This window comes from Coregonus clupeaformis, chromosome 14, assembly GCF_020615455.1.
Source record: "Coregonus clupeaformis isolate EN_2021a chromosome 14, ASM2061545v1, whole genome shotgun sequence".
NCBI lineage: Eukaryota > Metazoa > Chordata > Actinopteri > Salmoniformes > Salmonidae > Coregonus > Coregonus clupeaformis.
Window position 1 is genome coordinate 2,839,718 of NC_059205.1, and position 17,621 is coordinate 2,857,338.

The window sequence follows — 17,621 nt, forward strand, 5'->3', positions numbered from 1 at the left end:
CGAGTGGAGTTTAGACCAAAAAGCTCTATATTTGTCTCATCAGACCACATGACCTTCTCCCATTCCTCCTCTGGATCATCCAGATGGTCATTGGCAAACTTCAGACGGACCTGGACATGCGCTGGCTTGAGCAGGGGGACCTTGCGTGCACTGCAGGATTTTAATCCATGACGGCGTAGTGTGTTACTAATGGTTTTCTTTGAGACTGTGGTCCCAGCTCTCTTCAGGTCATTGACCAGGTCCTGCCGTGTAGTTCTGGGCTGATCCCTCACCTTCGTCATGATCATTGATGCCCCACGAGGTGAGATCTTGCATGGAGCCCCATACCGAGGGTGATTGACCGTCATCTTGAACTTCTTCCATTTTCTAATAATTGCGCCAACAGTTGTTGCTTCTCACCAAGCTGCTTGCCTATTGTCCTGTAGCCCATCCCAGCCTTGTGCAGGTCTACAATTTTATCCCTGATGTCCTTACACAGCTCTCTGGTCTTGGCCATTGTGGAGAGGTTGGAGTCTGTTTGATTGAGTGTGTGGACAGGTGTCTTTTATACAGGCAACGGGTTCAAACAGGTGCAGTTAATGCAGGTAATGAGTGGAGAACAGGAGGGCTTCTTAAAGAAAAACGAACAGGTCTGTGAGAGCCGGAATTCTTACTGGTTGGTAGGTGATCAAATACTTATGTCATGCAATAAAATGCAATTTAATTACTTAAAAATCATACGATGTGATTTTCTGGATTTTTGTTTTAGATTCCGCCTCTCACAGTTGAAGTGTACCTATAATTTACAGACCTCTACATGCTTTGTAAGTAGGAAAACCTGCAAAATCGGCAGTGTATCAAATACTTGTTCTCCCCACTGTATATGAAATGTCTTATCCCAGTTACTAATCAGCATGCACCCACTAAGAAGATGACTGTAAAAACTGTTACATCTCTGTGGATTGATGCGGAATTTAAAAATGGTATGGTTGAGAGGGATGAGGCAAAAGAGATGGCAAATGGGTCTGGCTGTACAACTGATTGGCAAACGAACTGCAAATTGAGAAATCGTGACTAAACTGAATAAAAATAAGAAACAACACTATGAAAGAAAGATAAATGACAAAGAATGATAGTAAAAAGCTTTGGAGGACCTTAAATGAAATTTTGGTCAAAAAGGCAAACTCCGCTCCATCATTCATTGAATTAGATGGCTCATTCATCACAAAACCCACGGATATTGCCAACTACTTTAATTATTTTTTCATTGGTAATATTAGCAAATTTAGGCATGAAATGCCAGCAACAAATGCTGACACTATACATCCAAGTAAATCTGACCAAATTATAAAAGACAAGCATTGTAATTTTGAATTCCGTAAAGTAAGTGTGGAAGAGGTGATAAAAGTATTGTTGTCTATCAGCAATGACAATGTTTTGACAACTTGGATGGAAAATTACTGAGGATAATAGTGGATGATATTGCCACTCCTATTTGCCATATCTTCAAGCCTACTAATAGTGGATGATATTGCCACTCCTATTTGCCATATCTTCAAGCCATCATATCTTTAAGCCTACTAGAAAGTGTGTGCCCTCAGGCCTGGAGGGAAGCAAAAGTTATTCCCCTACCTAAGAATAGTAAAGCCCCCTTTACTGGCTCAAATAGCCAACCAATCAGCCTGTTACCAACCCTTAGTATACTTATGGGAAAAAATTGTGTTTGACCAGATACAGTGCTATTTTACAGTAAACAAATTGACAACATACTTTCAGCGTGCTATAGCGAAGGACATTCAACAAGCACAGCATTTACACAAATGACTGATGATTGGCTGAGAGAAATGTATGATAAAAAGATTGTTGGGGCTGTTTTGTTAGACTTCAGTGTGGCTTTTGACATTATCGATCATAGTCTGTTGCTGTAAAAACGTATGTGTTATGGCTTTACACCCCCTGCTATATTGTGGATACAGAGTTACCTGTCTAACAGAACACAGAGGGTGTTCTTTAATGGAAGCCTCTCCAACAAAATCGAGGTAGAATCAGGAATTTCCCAGGGCAGCGGTCTAGGCCCCTTACTTTTTTCAATCTTTACTAACGACAAGCCACTGGCTTGGCGTAAAGCCAGTGTGTCTATGTATGCGGATGACTCAACACTATACACATCAGCTACCACAGCGACTGAAATGACTGCAACACTTCACAAAGAGCTGCAGTTAGTTTCAGAATGGGTGGCAAGGAATAAGTTAGTCCTAAATATTTCAAAAACTAAAAGGATTGTATTTGGGACAAATCATTCACTAAACCCTAAACCTCAACTAAATCTCGTAATGAATAATATGGAAATTGAGCAAGTTGAGGAGACTAAACTGCTTGGAGTAACCCTGGATTGTAAACTGTCATGGTCAAAACATATTGATACAACAGTAGCTAGAATGGGGAGAAGTCTATAATAAAGCGCTGCTCTGCATTCTTAACAGCACTATCAACAAGGCAGGTCTTACAGGCCCTAGTTTTGTCGCATCTGGACTACTGTTCAGTAGTGTGGTCAAGTGCCACAAAGAGGGACTTAGGAAAATTGCAATTGGCTCAGAACAGGGCAGCACGGCTGGCCCTTGGATGTACACAGAGAGCTAACATTAATAATATGCATGTCAATCTCTCCTGGCTCAAAGTGGAGGAGAGATTGCCTTCATCACTACTTGTATTTGTGAGAGGTATTGACATACCCATGCATACCCCACAAGACATGCCACCAGAGGTCTCTTCACAGTCCCCAAGTCCAGAACAGACTATGGGAGGCGCACAGTACTACATAGAGCCATGACTACATGGAACTCTATTCCACATCAAGTAACTCATGCGAGCAGTAAAATTTGATTTAAGAAACCAATACAAATACACCTTATGGAACAACGGTGACTGTGAAGCAACACAAACATAGACACCTGCATACAAACACACGATAACATACACTCTATACACACATACACATGGATTTTGTGTTATAGGTATGTGGTAGTAGAGTAGAGGCCTGAGGGCACACACTTAATATGTTGTGAAATCTGTTATGATGTCACGCCCTGGCTCTAGGGACTCTTTTATGTTGAGCCAGGGTGTGTAGAGTCTATGTTTTGTGCTCTTTGTTTCTGTTCCGTGTTGGTTTATGTTAGTACCGTTGGACTTCACGTATCATTTGTTGTTTTGTTTGTCGTATGTACACTTAATAAAGTAAGATGTACGAGTATCACGCTGCGCCTTGGTCCTCCTCCTTCGACGATCGTGACATATTAATGTATTGTAATGTTTTTGTAATGTTTTTAAAATGTATAACTGCCTTAATTATGCTGGACCCCAGGAAGAGTAGCTGCTGCCTTGTATCCCCCCATTAGCTGCTGCCATAATAAATAGAAATATGTATGTATATATTGATTTCTATATATATATATATATATATCTCAATCAATCATTTTACTTGTTCAAAATAAGTGACCAAACTATATTGCTACTTCTGGGACACGCATTGTGCTAGACTACTGGTTCAAGAGCTATATGAGGAAGAGGGAGAGAGGCTAGTGGAGATGCATGAATTGTGCAAGAAGGGAACCGTGAAGACGTGTAAATTATACGTTTATTCATGGGCTATTAGTCCACCATTAGTTTGCTAGTTTATATTAGGCCTAGCCTACTACAGTGAATTTAGGCAACCACCACCTGTGCGATGCACAGCAGGGCCGGATTAATGCAGGGGCTTACCGGGGCTGAAGCCCCTGGGCCCAGGCCCGTGAGGTGCCCAAGAGGCAGCAAAAAAAAAGTGTGTGTATTTATATTATTTAGGAAATGTATATATTGTATATGTAATTTATATTTTTTTACTGCATCGCGCCAAATTTGCACGCACCCCATGTTCCATAACACTGTCATGGAAAACATTACTGTTTCCAACTACCAATCAGCAACTGCGCTGTAAATCCGGCTGCATATTGAACGTTTTGAGATTGCCAAAAGGCCAGACTCTTTGGCGAGTGGCAAGGAGTGGAATGTTAGCTAAAAAGACTGGTAACTCCCTGTTGTTTTACCTTTCTGCTCAAACAGAAGGCCATTCCGTTTCTGGGAAATGCAGAAAATAGGACATAGGGGGTAATAAGTGAATAACTCTGCAGGTGGGGAAGTAGTGAATCGTCCATTAGTGTTCTTGAGCCTGTTGAGGGTTGGAGACTACTGATCTCTCTTTAATCAAAATGTTGATGTCTCTAAGTTTTGCCCTTTCATCTAATATAAATCAACACGATGAGAGGCAGGATGTGTATGGTGTCTACAGTATGGCTGATCATTTACATTTGGGGGCGCTAAGAAACATGATGTAACTTGGAACATTAGGTTTTATTCCTGTCGATCCATTAAAGTAGAAAGTTCACTTTATTTGAACCAAATCTCTATTTTTGATTCAAATGGCATGTTTTAGAAGTGCCCAGACACTTTTTTTGCGATCTCCCTTTATCGGCAACTTCCGAACTTTCTCTGTAAGGTTATATTCAATTTTATGCGACTCAAGCCGTTTCCCCTATCCAGCTGTGCCGCTTCTCCGTGTTCCCCGAGCATTTGCACAGGGAAAAGTATCGTAGGCTACACAGAGACGTATCGCTCGAGTCGCACAAAATGTAATATAATGTTCAGAATGACACAATTTCACGTGTACAACATTTAAAGCGCTGCATCGCTAAGGAAAAATAAGTGGGGTCTTATAAGGCCCTTTCTATATCAATTTGTCCATCCAGTACACTGAGAACTATAACTAGTCCCTTTCCCGTAATTGTTTCTTGCATTTTTCATAGAATTTTTTTATATACAATACAAAATGGAACAAACAAATAGTTACAGTAGATTTATATAGACACTGATTTCAGTAAACGTTATCGTAACATTATTTAACATGTCAGGCTTTCATCACAATCAGTCATAACTAACATCATAAACATTAGTGGTACTCAGCAGGTCTGTACCAAAGGGCAGGACCATACAGCACAGTACAGAATGGTACTGAACATATTGTTATATGAAAGGAAGGATGGATGGAATAATCAGAGGCAGCAACATGGTGTCCAGCCCTGAAGGAAGATGGCCAGAAATGGAGGGTGGAGGTTAGAGGTCAGAGGTGACTGGATGGTGGGCGTGGTCAGAAACCGTGCACCTTCTGTGAGGCGGAGTTGAGGAAGACAACAGAGGTGTTCTGCCAGTTGTCACCTGGGGAGTCCTGGTGGGGTCAGTCAAATCACAGGTGTTTAAAACAAGGGGAAACAAGGGTCTATTCATTACGGGAACCGTTTACTGTTTAAGAACCAAACGGAGGCAAACGAAACGGGGAGGGACCTTGTACAATATGAACTTGTTTGCGTTTTCTGTTTGGAGTAAATGGTTTCTGTTGCAAAACATTTCATAACAGACTAAAAGCTTTGCAACAGAATCGGCATAATGAATACACCCCATGCGTTTTTGATCAGCTGATAGTTGTAGTGGGCGTACACTGACTCTGGATCAGCTGATAGTTGTAGTGGACTTACACTGACTCTGGATCAGCTGATAGTTGTAGTGGACTTACACTGACTCTGGATCAGCTGATAGTTGTAGTGGACTTACACTGAGTCTGGCTTCCAGCTCCTCTGCCTGTCTTGTCCTGTGTGTTTTGTCTGGAAAGATATGGTGAGGTTGAACTTAGTAGCAATATAATATGCTTATCCCATTGTCTACCAGCAGACAGTGTCATTGTAACTTGTAACGGGACACATTGCCATGAATTAGTTATGCATAAGGCCTGCATTTTGTTCACTGGATACATCCAATGTAATGTGTGTTTCGTACCTTCTGTGTATTATAAACTACTAAACCCAGTGTAGTACTTACTGTATTGGTCCAGTATCTTCCATGGCAGCAGCACCAGAACCATCAAGATGAACAGAACGCCGCACGCCATCAGAGGAAACTCCCACAGTGGCCTGCAACGCGCACACACAGGGTTACCCATAGCTGTGGTAACTCAGGGTTACCCATAGCTGTGGTAACTCAGGGTTACCTATAGCTGTGGTAACTCAGGGTTACCCATAGCTGTGGTAACTCCTACCCATGGTTACCTATCCCTCCCTGGCCTGCAGCGCGCACACACAGGGTTACCTATAGCTGTGGTAACTCCTACCATGGTTACCCATAGCTGTGGTAACACAGGGTTACCCATAGCTGTGGTAACTCCTACCCATGGTTACCTATCCCTCCCTGGCCTGCAACGCGCACACACAGGGTTACCCATAGCTGTGGTAACTCCTACCCATGGTTACCTATCCCTCCCTGGCCTGCAGTGTTACCTGTGGTGGTCTGCTCCCTCAGCGATGTGGCGGCAAAGAGGAGGGACAGACGGAGACACAGGAACAGACTGGGGGGTTTCTTCTGGTGGGGGCTTCACTATAGGAGCAGGCAGTGCAGGACACACACACACAACACGTTTCATAATCCTGCTTCTGGGTGCCACGTTTCTGTTCTAACCCCTAGATTCAGCCAATCATATCTAACCATCCTGTACCTGTTGTGGCTGGAGGAGTGACGAGGACGTGAACAGCCACCTGTTGTTGTCCTGCAGCACACCAGTACCAGCCTGCAGATACATGGGAATATTACCATGACGATAATAATCATCATTATAATAATAACCACCCCCAGTACCAGCCTGCAGACACATGGGAATATTACCATGACGATAATAATCATCATTATAATAATAACCACCACCAGTACCAGCCTGCAGACACATGGGAATATTACCATGACGATAATAATCATCATCATAATAATAACCACCACCAGTACCAGCCTGCAGACACATGGGAATATTACCATGACGATAATAATCATCATTATAATAATAACCACCCCCAGTACCAGCCTGCAGACACATGGGAATATTACCATGACGATAATAATCATCATCATAATAATAACCACCCCCAGTACCAGCCTGCAGACACATGGGAATATTACCATGACGATAATAATCATCATTATAATAATAACCACCCCCAGTACCAGCCTGCAGACACATGGGAATATTACCATGACGATAATAATCATCATCATAATAATAACCACCCCCAGTACCAGCCTGCAGACACATGAGAATATTACCATGACGATAATAATCATCATCATAATAATAACCACCCCCAGTACCAGCCTGCAGACACATGGGAATATTACCATGACGATAATAATCATCATTATAATAATAACCACCCCCAGTACCAGCCTGCAGAAACAACATTAGAATGTTAACGTAATATTATTAACAGCAATAATAATAACCTCCACCAGTACCGGCCTGCAGATACACACTTACAATATAATATATAATTAAAGATAATCACCATCGTCTTCTTCATCAAAATTCACATCACTGCACCATTGTGTGTTATTTAGCATAGAGTTATATTCTCCACACCTGTATCTCTCTGGGCCAGTCCCTTCAGGGTGACAGTGAAAGCCTTGGTCAGGTCATCTCTGATCTCTACTGCCTGGTCTTCATACCGCCCCTCACCGTCCGTCACCAGACAGGAGCTCCAGTCACCACTACGACACCAGCGCTTCTCACTCTGCCTGACAACACACAGACAGACACAGACCCACAATCCTACTGGCAACTGCACAAAATCTCAGGCCTACTGTAGGTTTACTCTCTCTGCCACAAGTCACATGGGAGCAGGAGTTCAGATCTAATACTAGGGTATTCTATACAGACAGGTTACACACCATTCACATACATATATATTTATTATTCCGGACTCTAAATTCCTGCAATTCTATCCATTTTGCCATGGTGTTTTGTAATGTGTATTTAAATACTGTATTCTCGACATAGCTGATTCTATTATTTCTACTCTTGTACATTATATTTTAGTTGCACTGTTTATACACACCACATATTTATTTACAATGCATTCGGAAAGTATTCAGACCCCTTGACTTTTTCCACATTTTGTTACGTTACAGCCTTATTCTAAAATGCAGGACATTATTTTTTCCCCCTCATCAAGCTACACATAATACCTCATAATGAGCAGGTTTGGAGCAGGATCTTTGCTCCGTTCATCTTTCCCTCGATCCTGACTAGTCTCCCAGTCCCTGCCCCTGAAAAACATCCCAACAGCATGATGCTGCCACCACCATGCTTCACCGTAGGGATGGTGCCATGTTTCCTCCAGACATGACGCTTGGCATTCAGGCCAAAGAGTTCAATCTTGGTTTCATCAGACCAGATAATATTGTTTCTCATGGTCTGAGAGTCTTTAGATGCCTTTTGACAAACTCCAAGCGGGCTGTCATGTGCCATTTACTGAGAAGTGGCTTCTGTCTGGCCACTCTACCATAAATGCCTGATTGGTGGAGTGCTGCAGAGATGGTTGTCCTTCTGGAAGGTTCTCCCATCTCCACAGAGGAACTCTGGAGCTCTGTCAGAGTGACCATCGGGTTCTTGGTCACCTCACTGACCAAGGCCCTTCTCCCCCGATTGCTCAGTTTGGCCGGGCGGCCAGCTCTAGGAAGAGTCTTGCTGGTTCCAAACTTGTTCCATTTAAGAATGATGGAGGCCACTGTGTTCTTGGGGACCTTCAATGGTGCAGACATTTTTTGGTACCCTTCCCCAGATCTGTGCCTCGACACAATCCTGTCTTGGAGCTCTACAAACAATTCCTTCGACCTCATGGCTTGGTTTTTGCTCTGACATGCACTGTCAACTGTGGGACCTTATATACCAGGTGTGTGCCTTTCCAAATAATGTTCAATCAATTGAATTTACCACAGGGGGACTCCAATCAAGTTGTAGAAACATCTCAAGGATGATCAATGGAAACAGGATGCACCTGAGCTCAATTTCGAGTCTCATAGCAAAGGGTCTGAATACTTATTTAAATAAGGTATTTCTGTTTTTTGTTTTTAATAAATTTGCAAACATTTCTAAAAACCTGTTTTCGCTTTGTTATTATGGGGGTATTGTTATAGATTGGTGAGGATATATATATATTTTTTATCCATTTTAGAATCCGGCTGTAACTTAACAAAATGTGGAAAAAGTGAAGAGGTCTGAATACTTTCCCAATGCACTGTATCTACTGGATTCTTGACATGGCTCACTAATATATCTACTGCTGTACATATCATTCTTAGTATATCCACTATTGTACATATCATTCTTAGTATATCTACTGCTGTACATATCATTCATAGTATATCCACTATTGTACATATCATTCTTAGTATATCTACTGCTGTACATATCATTCATAGTATATATACTGCTGTACATATCATTCTTAGTATATCTACTGCTGTACATATCATTCATAGTATATATACCTCTGTACATATCATTCTTAGTATAGCTACTGCTGTACATATCATTCATAGTATATATACTGCTGTACATATCATTCTTAGTATATCTACTGCTGTACATATCATTCATAGTATATATACTGCTGTACATATCATTCATAGTATATATACTGCTGTACATATCATTCTTAGTATATATACTGCTGTACATATCATTCTTAGTATATATACTGCTGTACATATCATTCTTAGTATATATACTGCTGTACATACCATTCTTAGTATATATACTGCTGTACATATCATTCTTAGTATATCTACTGCTGTACATATCATTATTAGTATATATACTGCTGTACATATCATTCGTAGTATATATATACTGCTGTACATATCATTATTAGTATATCTACTGCTGTACATATCATCCTTAGTATATATACTGCTGTACATATAATTATTAGTATATCTACTGCTGTACATATCATTCTTAGTATATCTACTGCTGTACATATCATTCTTAGTATATATACTGCTGTATATATCATTCTTAGTATATCTACTGCTGTACATATCATCCTTAGTATATATACTGCTGTACATATCATTCTTAGTATATATACTACTGTACATATCATCCTTAGTATATATACTGCTGTACATATCATCCTTAGTATATCTACTGCTGTACATATCATTCTTAGTATATCTACTGCTGTACATATCATTATTAGTATATCTACTGCTGTACATGTCATTCTTAGTATATCTACTGCTGTACATATCATTCATAGTATATCTACTGCTGTACATATCATTCTTAGTATAGCTACTGCTGTACATATAATTAATAGTATATCTACTGCTGTACATATCGTTCTTGGTATATCTACTGCTGTACATATCATTCTTAGTATATCTACTGCTGTACATATCATTCTTAGTATATCTTGTGTAAATTCATCCGGTGTAGAGACGTATAGATTGCATTTGGGTTAATTGGATTCATTCTGACATTTCAAGATTTAAACGTTTTATTGTATTATTTGTGTACTTGTTTGACATTTTACGGCATTGTTAGGAGCTAGTAACATAAGCATTTCATTGCACCCGCTATCACATCTGCTAAACTGTGTGCACGACGAATAAACTTTGATTTGATATGGTTATGTACTCTACAGAGCAGGGCTCTCCAACCCTGTTCCTGGAGAGCTACCTTCCTGTCAGTTTTCACTCCAACCACAGTTGTAATTAACCTGATTCAGCGTATAAATATTTGAATCAAGTGCACTAGATGAGGGTTGGAGTGAAACCTACAGGACAGTAGCTCTCCGGCCCTGCTATAGAGGTGATATCCAGTCGTACCTGTATCCCTGGCTGTAGAGACACTGGACAGTGACGCTGGTCCCTTCCTCTCCGCTCAGCACGCTGTTCACCACAGACACACCTGTGCAGCACCACGTATGAACATGTAGTGTTGACATACCAACTAACTACCGCAGCATACTATAGCAACAACCAGAGTGAATGGCTACATTCCAATTCTCTACCCTTCTGGCGAATTGTGCATTCGTTCACTCCCCCTCATAGATTAATAAGGAATGGACTACTGTGATGATGGAATATGGTGAAAACTCCCTCCAGCCATGCTTGCACCAATCTGATGCTTTTAAATGCATAAAGGGGGCGTGAATAAGAGCAGACTTCTGGAGAAGTTTAGAGAATCAGAACACAGCCAATGAGTGCACACTTAAGGGAGAAGGCGTTACAATGGGGAGTGGGACTGTGACTCGGTGTGTGAACAAGTGCACAAATGAGTACACACTTCAGGGAGAAGAGAGGACTTGTGTCCACTCACCATGGATAACGTTGATGTGAAGGGAGGCTGTGACATCAGCACTCCAGACTCCTCCCACCTCCACACCACACCAGTACCATCCAGTCTCCTCCTCCTGCAGGTCTGTCATTGTTACTGTGAACACCTGGGTATAAAATATAACACATCATCATCATCATTGTCGTAGTCATCATCACCATCATCTTCATTCATGTAAAAACATGAAAAATACACTTCTATTATCACTTTGATTATGACTGGAGACTTCCAGTGTCAGCAGCAGATAACAACATACTGAACATCTAATTCTACTAAATGTACAATAAAGTATCTATCCTAATAGTAACCATCGGATCCTCCCACCTGCTGTACCGGGTCATCAAAAATGGCCACCTTGTCTTCTCCAGGTGCAGCTGGCCCCCGTGGGGCATCGCTGCGAGCCAGACTGGTACAGAGGTCCTTTACCCTGCCTCGGCACCAGTACTTCACATAACTGGCGTACTGCGGCTCGTAGTGGCACGGGATCATCACCGACCGACCTTCCAGGATCGACAGGTCACCCACAGTGGTCACCCTACAGAGAGAGCCTGCAGGCAGCGAGCAGAGAGGTCATTCACCCTAATATTAACCCCTGACCCCTCCAGAACCACTAGATCACCCATGGTGGTCAACCTACATAGAGAACCTACAGGCAGGAAGATAAGGAGGTCATTAACCCATGACCCCTAACACCTCCAGGACCGCTAGATCACCAACGGTGGTCACCCTACAGAAAGAACCTACAGGCAAGGAGGGGCAGAGGTCATTCACCTTAACGTCAACCCCTGACCCCTAACCCCTCTACAACTGCCATGTCACCCTACATAAAGACACTACAGGCAGAGAGGTCATTAAGCCCTAACCGATGCCTGTCAATGTGTATGTTATTAAAAGTAATGGTTCCTCTCTGGTACTGTTGATATGTAACCGGCAGCCCTGAACTCCTATCTATAAAAAAGCACAGAATGTTTTTAAAGTGACCCTGAATAGCACCCCTTCCACGGCACACTTCTGGTTTCGTTTTCCTTGAAAATAGTTACTGTCACTTTCACATCCCTCAGTTCCCCCTCTCTATTCCCTCCCCTTCTCCCCTCCCTACTCCCTCTTCAAGGGCTGCCAACTTTTTAAGAAAGTTTGGAGTGAGATTTTCCCCCTGGCACAACCCTAAGACGGGAAAATGTTAAAGCTAATTTCCTGCAATTCTACGTACACTACCAGTCAAAGGTTTGGACACACCTACTCATTCAAGGGTTTTTCTTTATTTGTACTATTTTTTACATTGTAGAATAATAGTGAAGATATCAAAACTATGAAATAACACATATGGAATCATGTAGTAACCAAGAAAGTGTTAAACAAATCAAAATATATTTTATATTTGAGATTCTTCAAATAGCCACCCTTTGCCTTGATGACAGCTTTGCACACTCTTGGTATACAGTTGAAGTCAGAAGTTTACATACACTTAGGTTGGATTCATTAAAACTTGTTTTTCAACCACTCTACACATTTATTGTTAACAAACTATAGTTTTGGCAAGTCGGTTAGGACATCTACTTTGTGCATGACACAAGTAATTTTTCCAACAATTGTTTACAGACAGATTATTTCACTTATAATTCACTGTATCACAATTCCAGTGGGTCAGAAGTTAACATACACTAAATTGACTGTGCCTTTAAACAGCTTGGAAAATTCCTGAAAATGATGTCATGGCTTTAGAAGCTTCTGATAGGCTAATTGACATCATTTGAGTCAATTGGAGGTGTACCTGTGGATGTATTTCAAGGCCTACCTTCAAACTCAGTGCCTCTTTGCTTGACATCATGGGAAAACAAAAATAAATCAGCCAAGACCTCAGAATTTTTTTTGTAGACCTCCACAAATTTGGTTCATCCTTGGGAGCAATTTCCAAATGCCTGAAGGTAACACGTTGATCTGTACAAACAATGGTACGCAAGTATAAACACCATGGGACCATGCAGCCGTCATACCGCTCAGGAAGGAGACGCGTTCTGTCTCCTAGAGATGAACGTACTTTGGTGCGAGAAGTGCAAATCAATGCCAGAACAACAAGGACCTTGTGAAGATGCTGGAGGAAATGGGTACTAAAGTAGCTATATCCACTGTAAAACAACTCTTATATCAACATAACTTGAAAGGCCGCTCAGCAAGGAAGAAGCCACTGCTCCAAAACCGCCATAAAAAAGCCAGACTACGGTTTGCAACTGCACATGGGGACAAAGATCGTACTTTTTGGAGAAATGTCCTCTGGTCTGATGAAACAAAAATAGAACTGTTTGGCCATAATGACCATCGTTATGTTTGGAGGAAAAGGGGGGGGGCTTGCAAGCTGAAGAACACCATCCCAACCGTGAAGCACGGGGGTGGCAGCATCATGCTGTGGGGGTGCTTTGCTGCAGGAGGGACTGGTGCACTTCACAACATAGATGGCATCATGAGGAAGGAAAATTATGTGGATATATTGAAGCAACATCTCAAGACATCAGTCAGGAAGTTAAGGCTTGGTCGCAAATGGGTCTTCCAAATGGACAATGACCCTAAGCATACTTCCAAAGTTGTGGCAAAATGGCTTAAGGACAACAAAGTCAAGGTATTGGAGTGGCCATCACAAAGCCTTAACCTCAATCCTATAGGAAATGTGTGGGCAGAACTGAAAAAGCGTGTGCGAGCAAGGAGGCCTACAAACCTGACTCAGTTACACCAGCTCTGTCAGGAGGAATGGGCCAAAATTCACCCATCTTATTGTGGGAAGCTTGTGGAAGGCTACCCGAAACGTTTGACACAAGTTAAACAATTTAAAGGCAATGCTACCAAATACTAATTGAGTGTATGTAAACTTCTGACCCACTGGGAATGTGATGAAAGAAATGAAAAGCTGAAAGAAATCACTCTCTACTATTATTCTGACATTTCACATTCTTAAAATAAAGTGGTGATCCTAACTGACCTAAGTCAGGGAATTTTTACAAGGATTAAATGTCAGGAATTGTGAAAAACTGAGTTGCATTTGGCTAAGGTGTATGTAAACGTCCGACTTCAACTGTATATTGACATGGCTTAGGCTTTATGACCAGGGTGGAAAATGTAAACGTTTCAACCACAGGTCAGGTGTAATCAGGGTGCATTAAATGAACATTTAAAATTCGACAACTTTGTTACTTTAATATTTTGGGGGGATGACATTTTAAGTATGCTAATATTTTTGTAAACATATTTTTTAGGTGGTTTGAGGCTTTATTCAGACAGTAATGAGATAGGGAGACAGGCAAACGCTAGAAACAGTGGGAAGGTTGGAAGCAGGGACTGATCCCTGTTCTCAGGTGGAAAGTTGTATGCGATACATGCTGGGGAGTGTTACCACTACACCAAGACTCTGCCCAGGAATTGTCTATATTAATGGTTTATGGCAGTGGGAAACCAAATCATAGATTGCGGTCTCCTTGTCCATAGACTGCTTTCAAGGTAAGGACACAAACATTTTGTATTTTGTAATTTGGGTGAACTATCTCTTTAAAATCCTGCATGCTCTCCAGGAGGGTTGGCCACCCCTAATCTATGTTTCCCAAGTGTTGGGTGTTTAAAAATGTTCTTGTTATAACAATTAATTTCTCAAAGATCTAATGAATATCAACATTCAGGTGGTTTATTCCTACTAGTTTAATATCTTTGTCATCATTTTACATTTACATTTACGTCATTTAGCAGACGCTCTTATCCAAAGCGACTTACAGTTAATGAGTATCTCCTCTACATAGACAAAATATGATGCGTTTATGAGTTGTATAATATAATACATTTTCAAAGACAAGAGTAGGCATATCAGATTTCAAATATGTGATTACACTGGCAAAATCGGGAAGAAGTGGAATAATACAATAAGTGTTGGGAATAACAGTAGTGTTCTTGCTGACAAGCACACTAATTACCCAATATTTTAGCCCATTGTTAAGAATGAGAATTGTTCCACTGATCAGTCTAAATAAAGTAAATAGGTAATAAAATCTCCCGAAGACAAGATTACATCAATCTGCCCCTACACATTAACCAAATAACGGTTCTATGGTTTGTCCACTCTCTAGAATCAAACTTTCACTTTCTATTTGTCAAAATGATTTTCATAGTTACAAAGCAGGCCACCCTACCAAACGTCCCTGCTAAAACATCCTGTAGGTCTGTCTGCTGCCTTCTCGTTGTCACATGCCTAAATGCCAATAACCAAACGGAGGGGACAAATACAAGGATGGATTAAATCGACTTTAGTATATGCTGCCAAAAGGCTACATTCTGCAATAAGGACGGGAGTAACAGCAACTTTAATTTTGTTGACATCGTACATAAAACAGCGCTACCGTGCAGCTCTTTGTACGGTTTTATACACTCGGCAGAGAGCGTTCTCTCTCTCCATTCAGCTCCACTCTAATGTTGTTTCTTTAATACATGCATCCCAATCCACTCGCTTCAATATGCCGTGGTTCACAGTGCCGTGGCAAGACAGGACAACGATAGAGCTTCTGCTTGTGATGTTTAAATTGGAGGCGCAGATACTCCGATTTCAAAACGATCTGGAGCACAGTTGAAAGGTTCACGCGCTGACTATACAATGGTCTAATTAGAAAAATAAAAACATTACTTTTCAATGCGTGAGATATAAGAGGTGTGCCGTGAGCGCGTGAGAAGAGGGTCAAATGCGTGTGTCTCACGGTCAATGCGTGAGAGTTGGCAGCTCCGCTCTTCTCCGCCTTCCTACTCTCCTCCTCCCTTGCCTGAGACTTGAAAATTCCGTTAGCTCCCTGAGATTATTTCCTAGAGTTTAGCTCTACGGGCTAACACAGTCTTGTGGTGTGCAGACGAGCCAGGTTCAAACCAAGAAGGTCACACTTGCTTGAGGGCGTAATACAGTCTGGGATATAGGGCATAACACAGTCTGGGACATAGGGCATAACACAGTCTGGGACATAGGGCATAACACAGTCTGGGACATAGGGCATAAATTTCTCAGCCATTTAAATTAGTTTGTTCAATAACTAGCTACCCTTTACTTCACTATATACTATATACATTATATCCCGAGGAGCAAATGTGACTTTTACAGCGTTGAAAAAAATTAAGCTTTCTCCAGGACTACATAACACTGTCATTAGAGATTCTCCATGGGGCCATGTTGTTAATCCAGGAGGAGGAGCAGGAGTTAATCTGTGTCTCAGGAGAAAGCAAACCTGAGTTCAGTTCTTACCTGGCAGACAGGAGAGGAGGAGGAAGGCGAGGAAGAGTAGGGGAGGAGTCATCATGTTCCAGACTGTGACTGTATGAGGCTATGGCGCTGTGAGAAGTGGTTCATCAACACAACCCGTTCCCTAAAACAACCCGTTCCCTAACCCTCGTTTCCTGCTGGTCACATGACCTACAAATGTGGTGTCCAGATGTCACAGATGTTTTGTTTAACCATTTCAGTTCCCTGTCGTTATTATATCTATTACCTCCAACGATAATTACTGTTAGGCTGTTATATGTACTGTTTCTTTATCATAACATGAATAATGATGTTTACAATTTTTTTTTGCAACATCAAGCCTAATTTCTACAATTGTATTAATCTATAATTGTATAATTTAATCTCTTGTTGAAGTCTAATACTTGGCATATAAAACGCATCAAACGTTTTTTTATGCATGGTTTTGCTGCACATAAAGAATTGGGGTGTGTTAGAGTTGTAGTAAGGCTTTATACAGTGCCTTCGGAAAGTATTCAGCCCTTGACTTTTTCCACATTTTGTTACCTTACAGCCTTATTCTAAAATGGTAAAAAAATATATAAAAAAATCCTCAGCAATCTACACACAATACCCCATAATGACAAAGTGAAAACAGGCGTTTAGAAATATTTGCACATTCAAAATTAATTAAAAACAGAAATACCTTCTTTATATAAGTATTCAGACCCTTTGCTATGAGACTCGAAATTGAGCTCAGGTGCATCCTGTTTCCATTGATCATCCTTGAGATGTTTCTACAACATTATTGGAGTCCACCTGTGGTAAATTCAATTGATTGGACATGATTTGGAAAGGCACACACCTGTCTATATAAGGTCCCACAGTTGACAGTGCATGTCAGAGCAAAAAACAAGCCATGAAGTCGAAGGAATTGTCAGAAGAGCTCCAAGACAGGAATATGGAAAGGCACAGATCTGGGGAAGGGTACCAAAACATTTCTGAAGCACTGAAGGTCCCCAAGAACACAGTGGCCTCCATCATTCTTAAATGGAAGAAGTTTGGAACCACCAAGACTCTTCCTAGAGCTGGCCACCTGGCCAAACTGAGCAATTGGGGGAGAAGGGCCTTGGTCAGGGAGGTGACCAAGAACCCGAT

The 17,621-nt window shown here is 41.3% G+C and overlaps 1 protein-coding gene across 1 annotated transcript; it reads right to left on the reverse strand.

Moving 5' to 3' along the window:
- Positions 1–4,621: 4,621 nt before the first annotated feature.
- Positions 4,622–16,636, reverse strand: LOC121580662 (CMRF35-like molecule 8). Its single transcript, XM_041895639.2, has 10 exons — positions 16,488–16,636; positions 11,555–11,778; positions 11,213–11,336; positions 10,720–10,801; positions 7,466–7,620; positions 6,554–6,625; positions 6,339–6,435; positions 5,884–5,975; positions 5,620–5,669; positions 4,622–5,236 (listed from the first exon to the last, which is right to left on the reverse strand). Exons 1-10 carry the CDS (start codon positions 16,540–16,542, stop codon positions 5,159–5,161), a joined length of 1,029 nt encoding a protein of 342 aa, XP_041751573.1. The 5' UTR covers positions 16,543–16,636; the 3' UTR covers positions 4,622–5,158.
- Positions 16,637–17,621: the final 985 nt, after the last annotated feature.

Bases quoted from the DNA above. Each gene is read 5' to 3' on its own strand.
- LOC121580662 (XM_041895639.2), bottom strand. From the start codon at position 16,542: ATGATGACTCCTCCCCTACTCTTCCTCGCCTTCCTCCTCCTCTCCTGT. The intron at 5,670-5,883 runs GTAAGTACTACA...ATATCTTTCCAG, and splicing joins GAAGATACTGGACCAATACA to ACAAAACACACAGGACAAGA. The intron at 5,237-5,619 runs GTAAGTCCACTA...TGACCCCACCAG, and splicing joins AGCTGGAAGCCAGACTCAGT to GACTCCCCAGGTGACAACTG.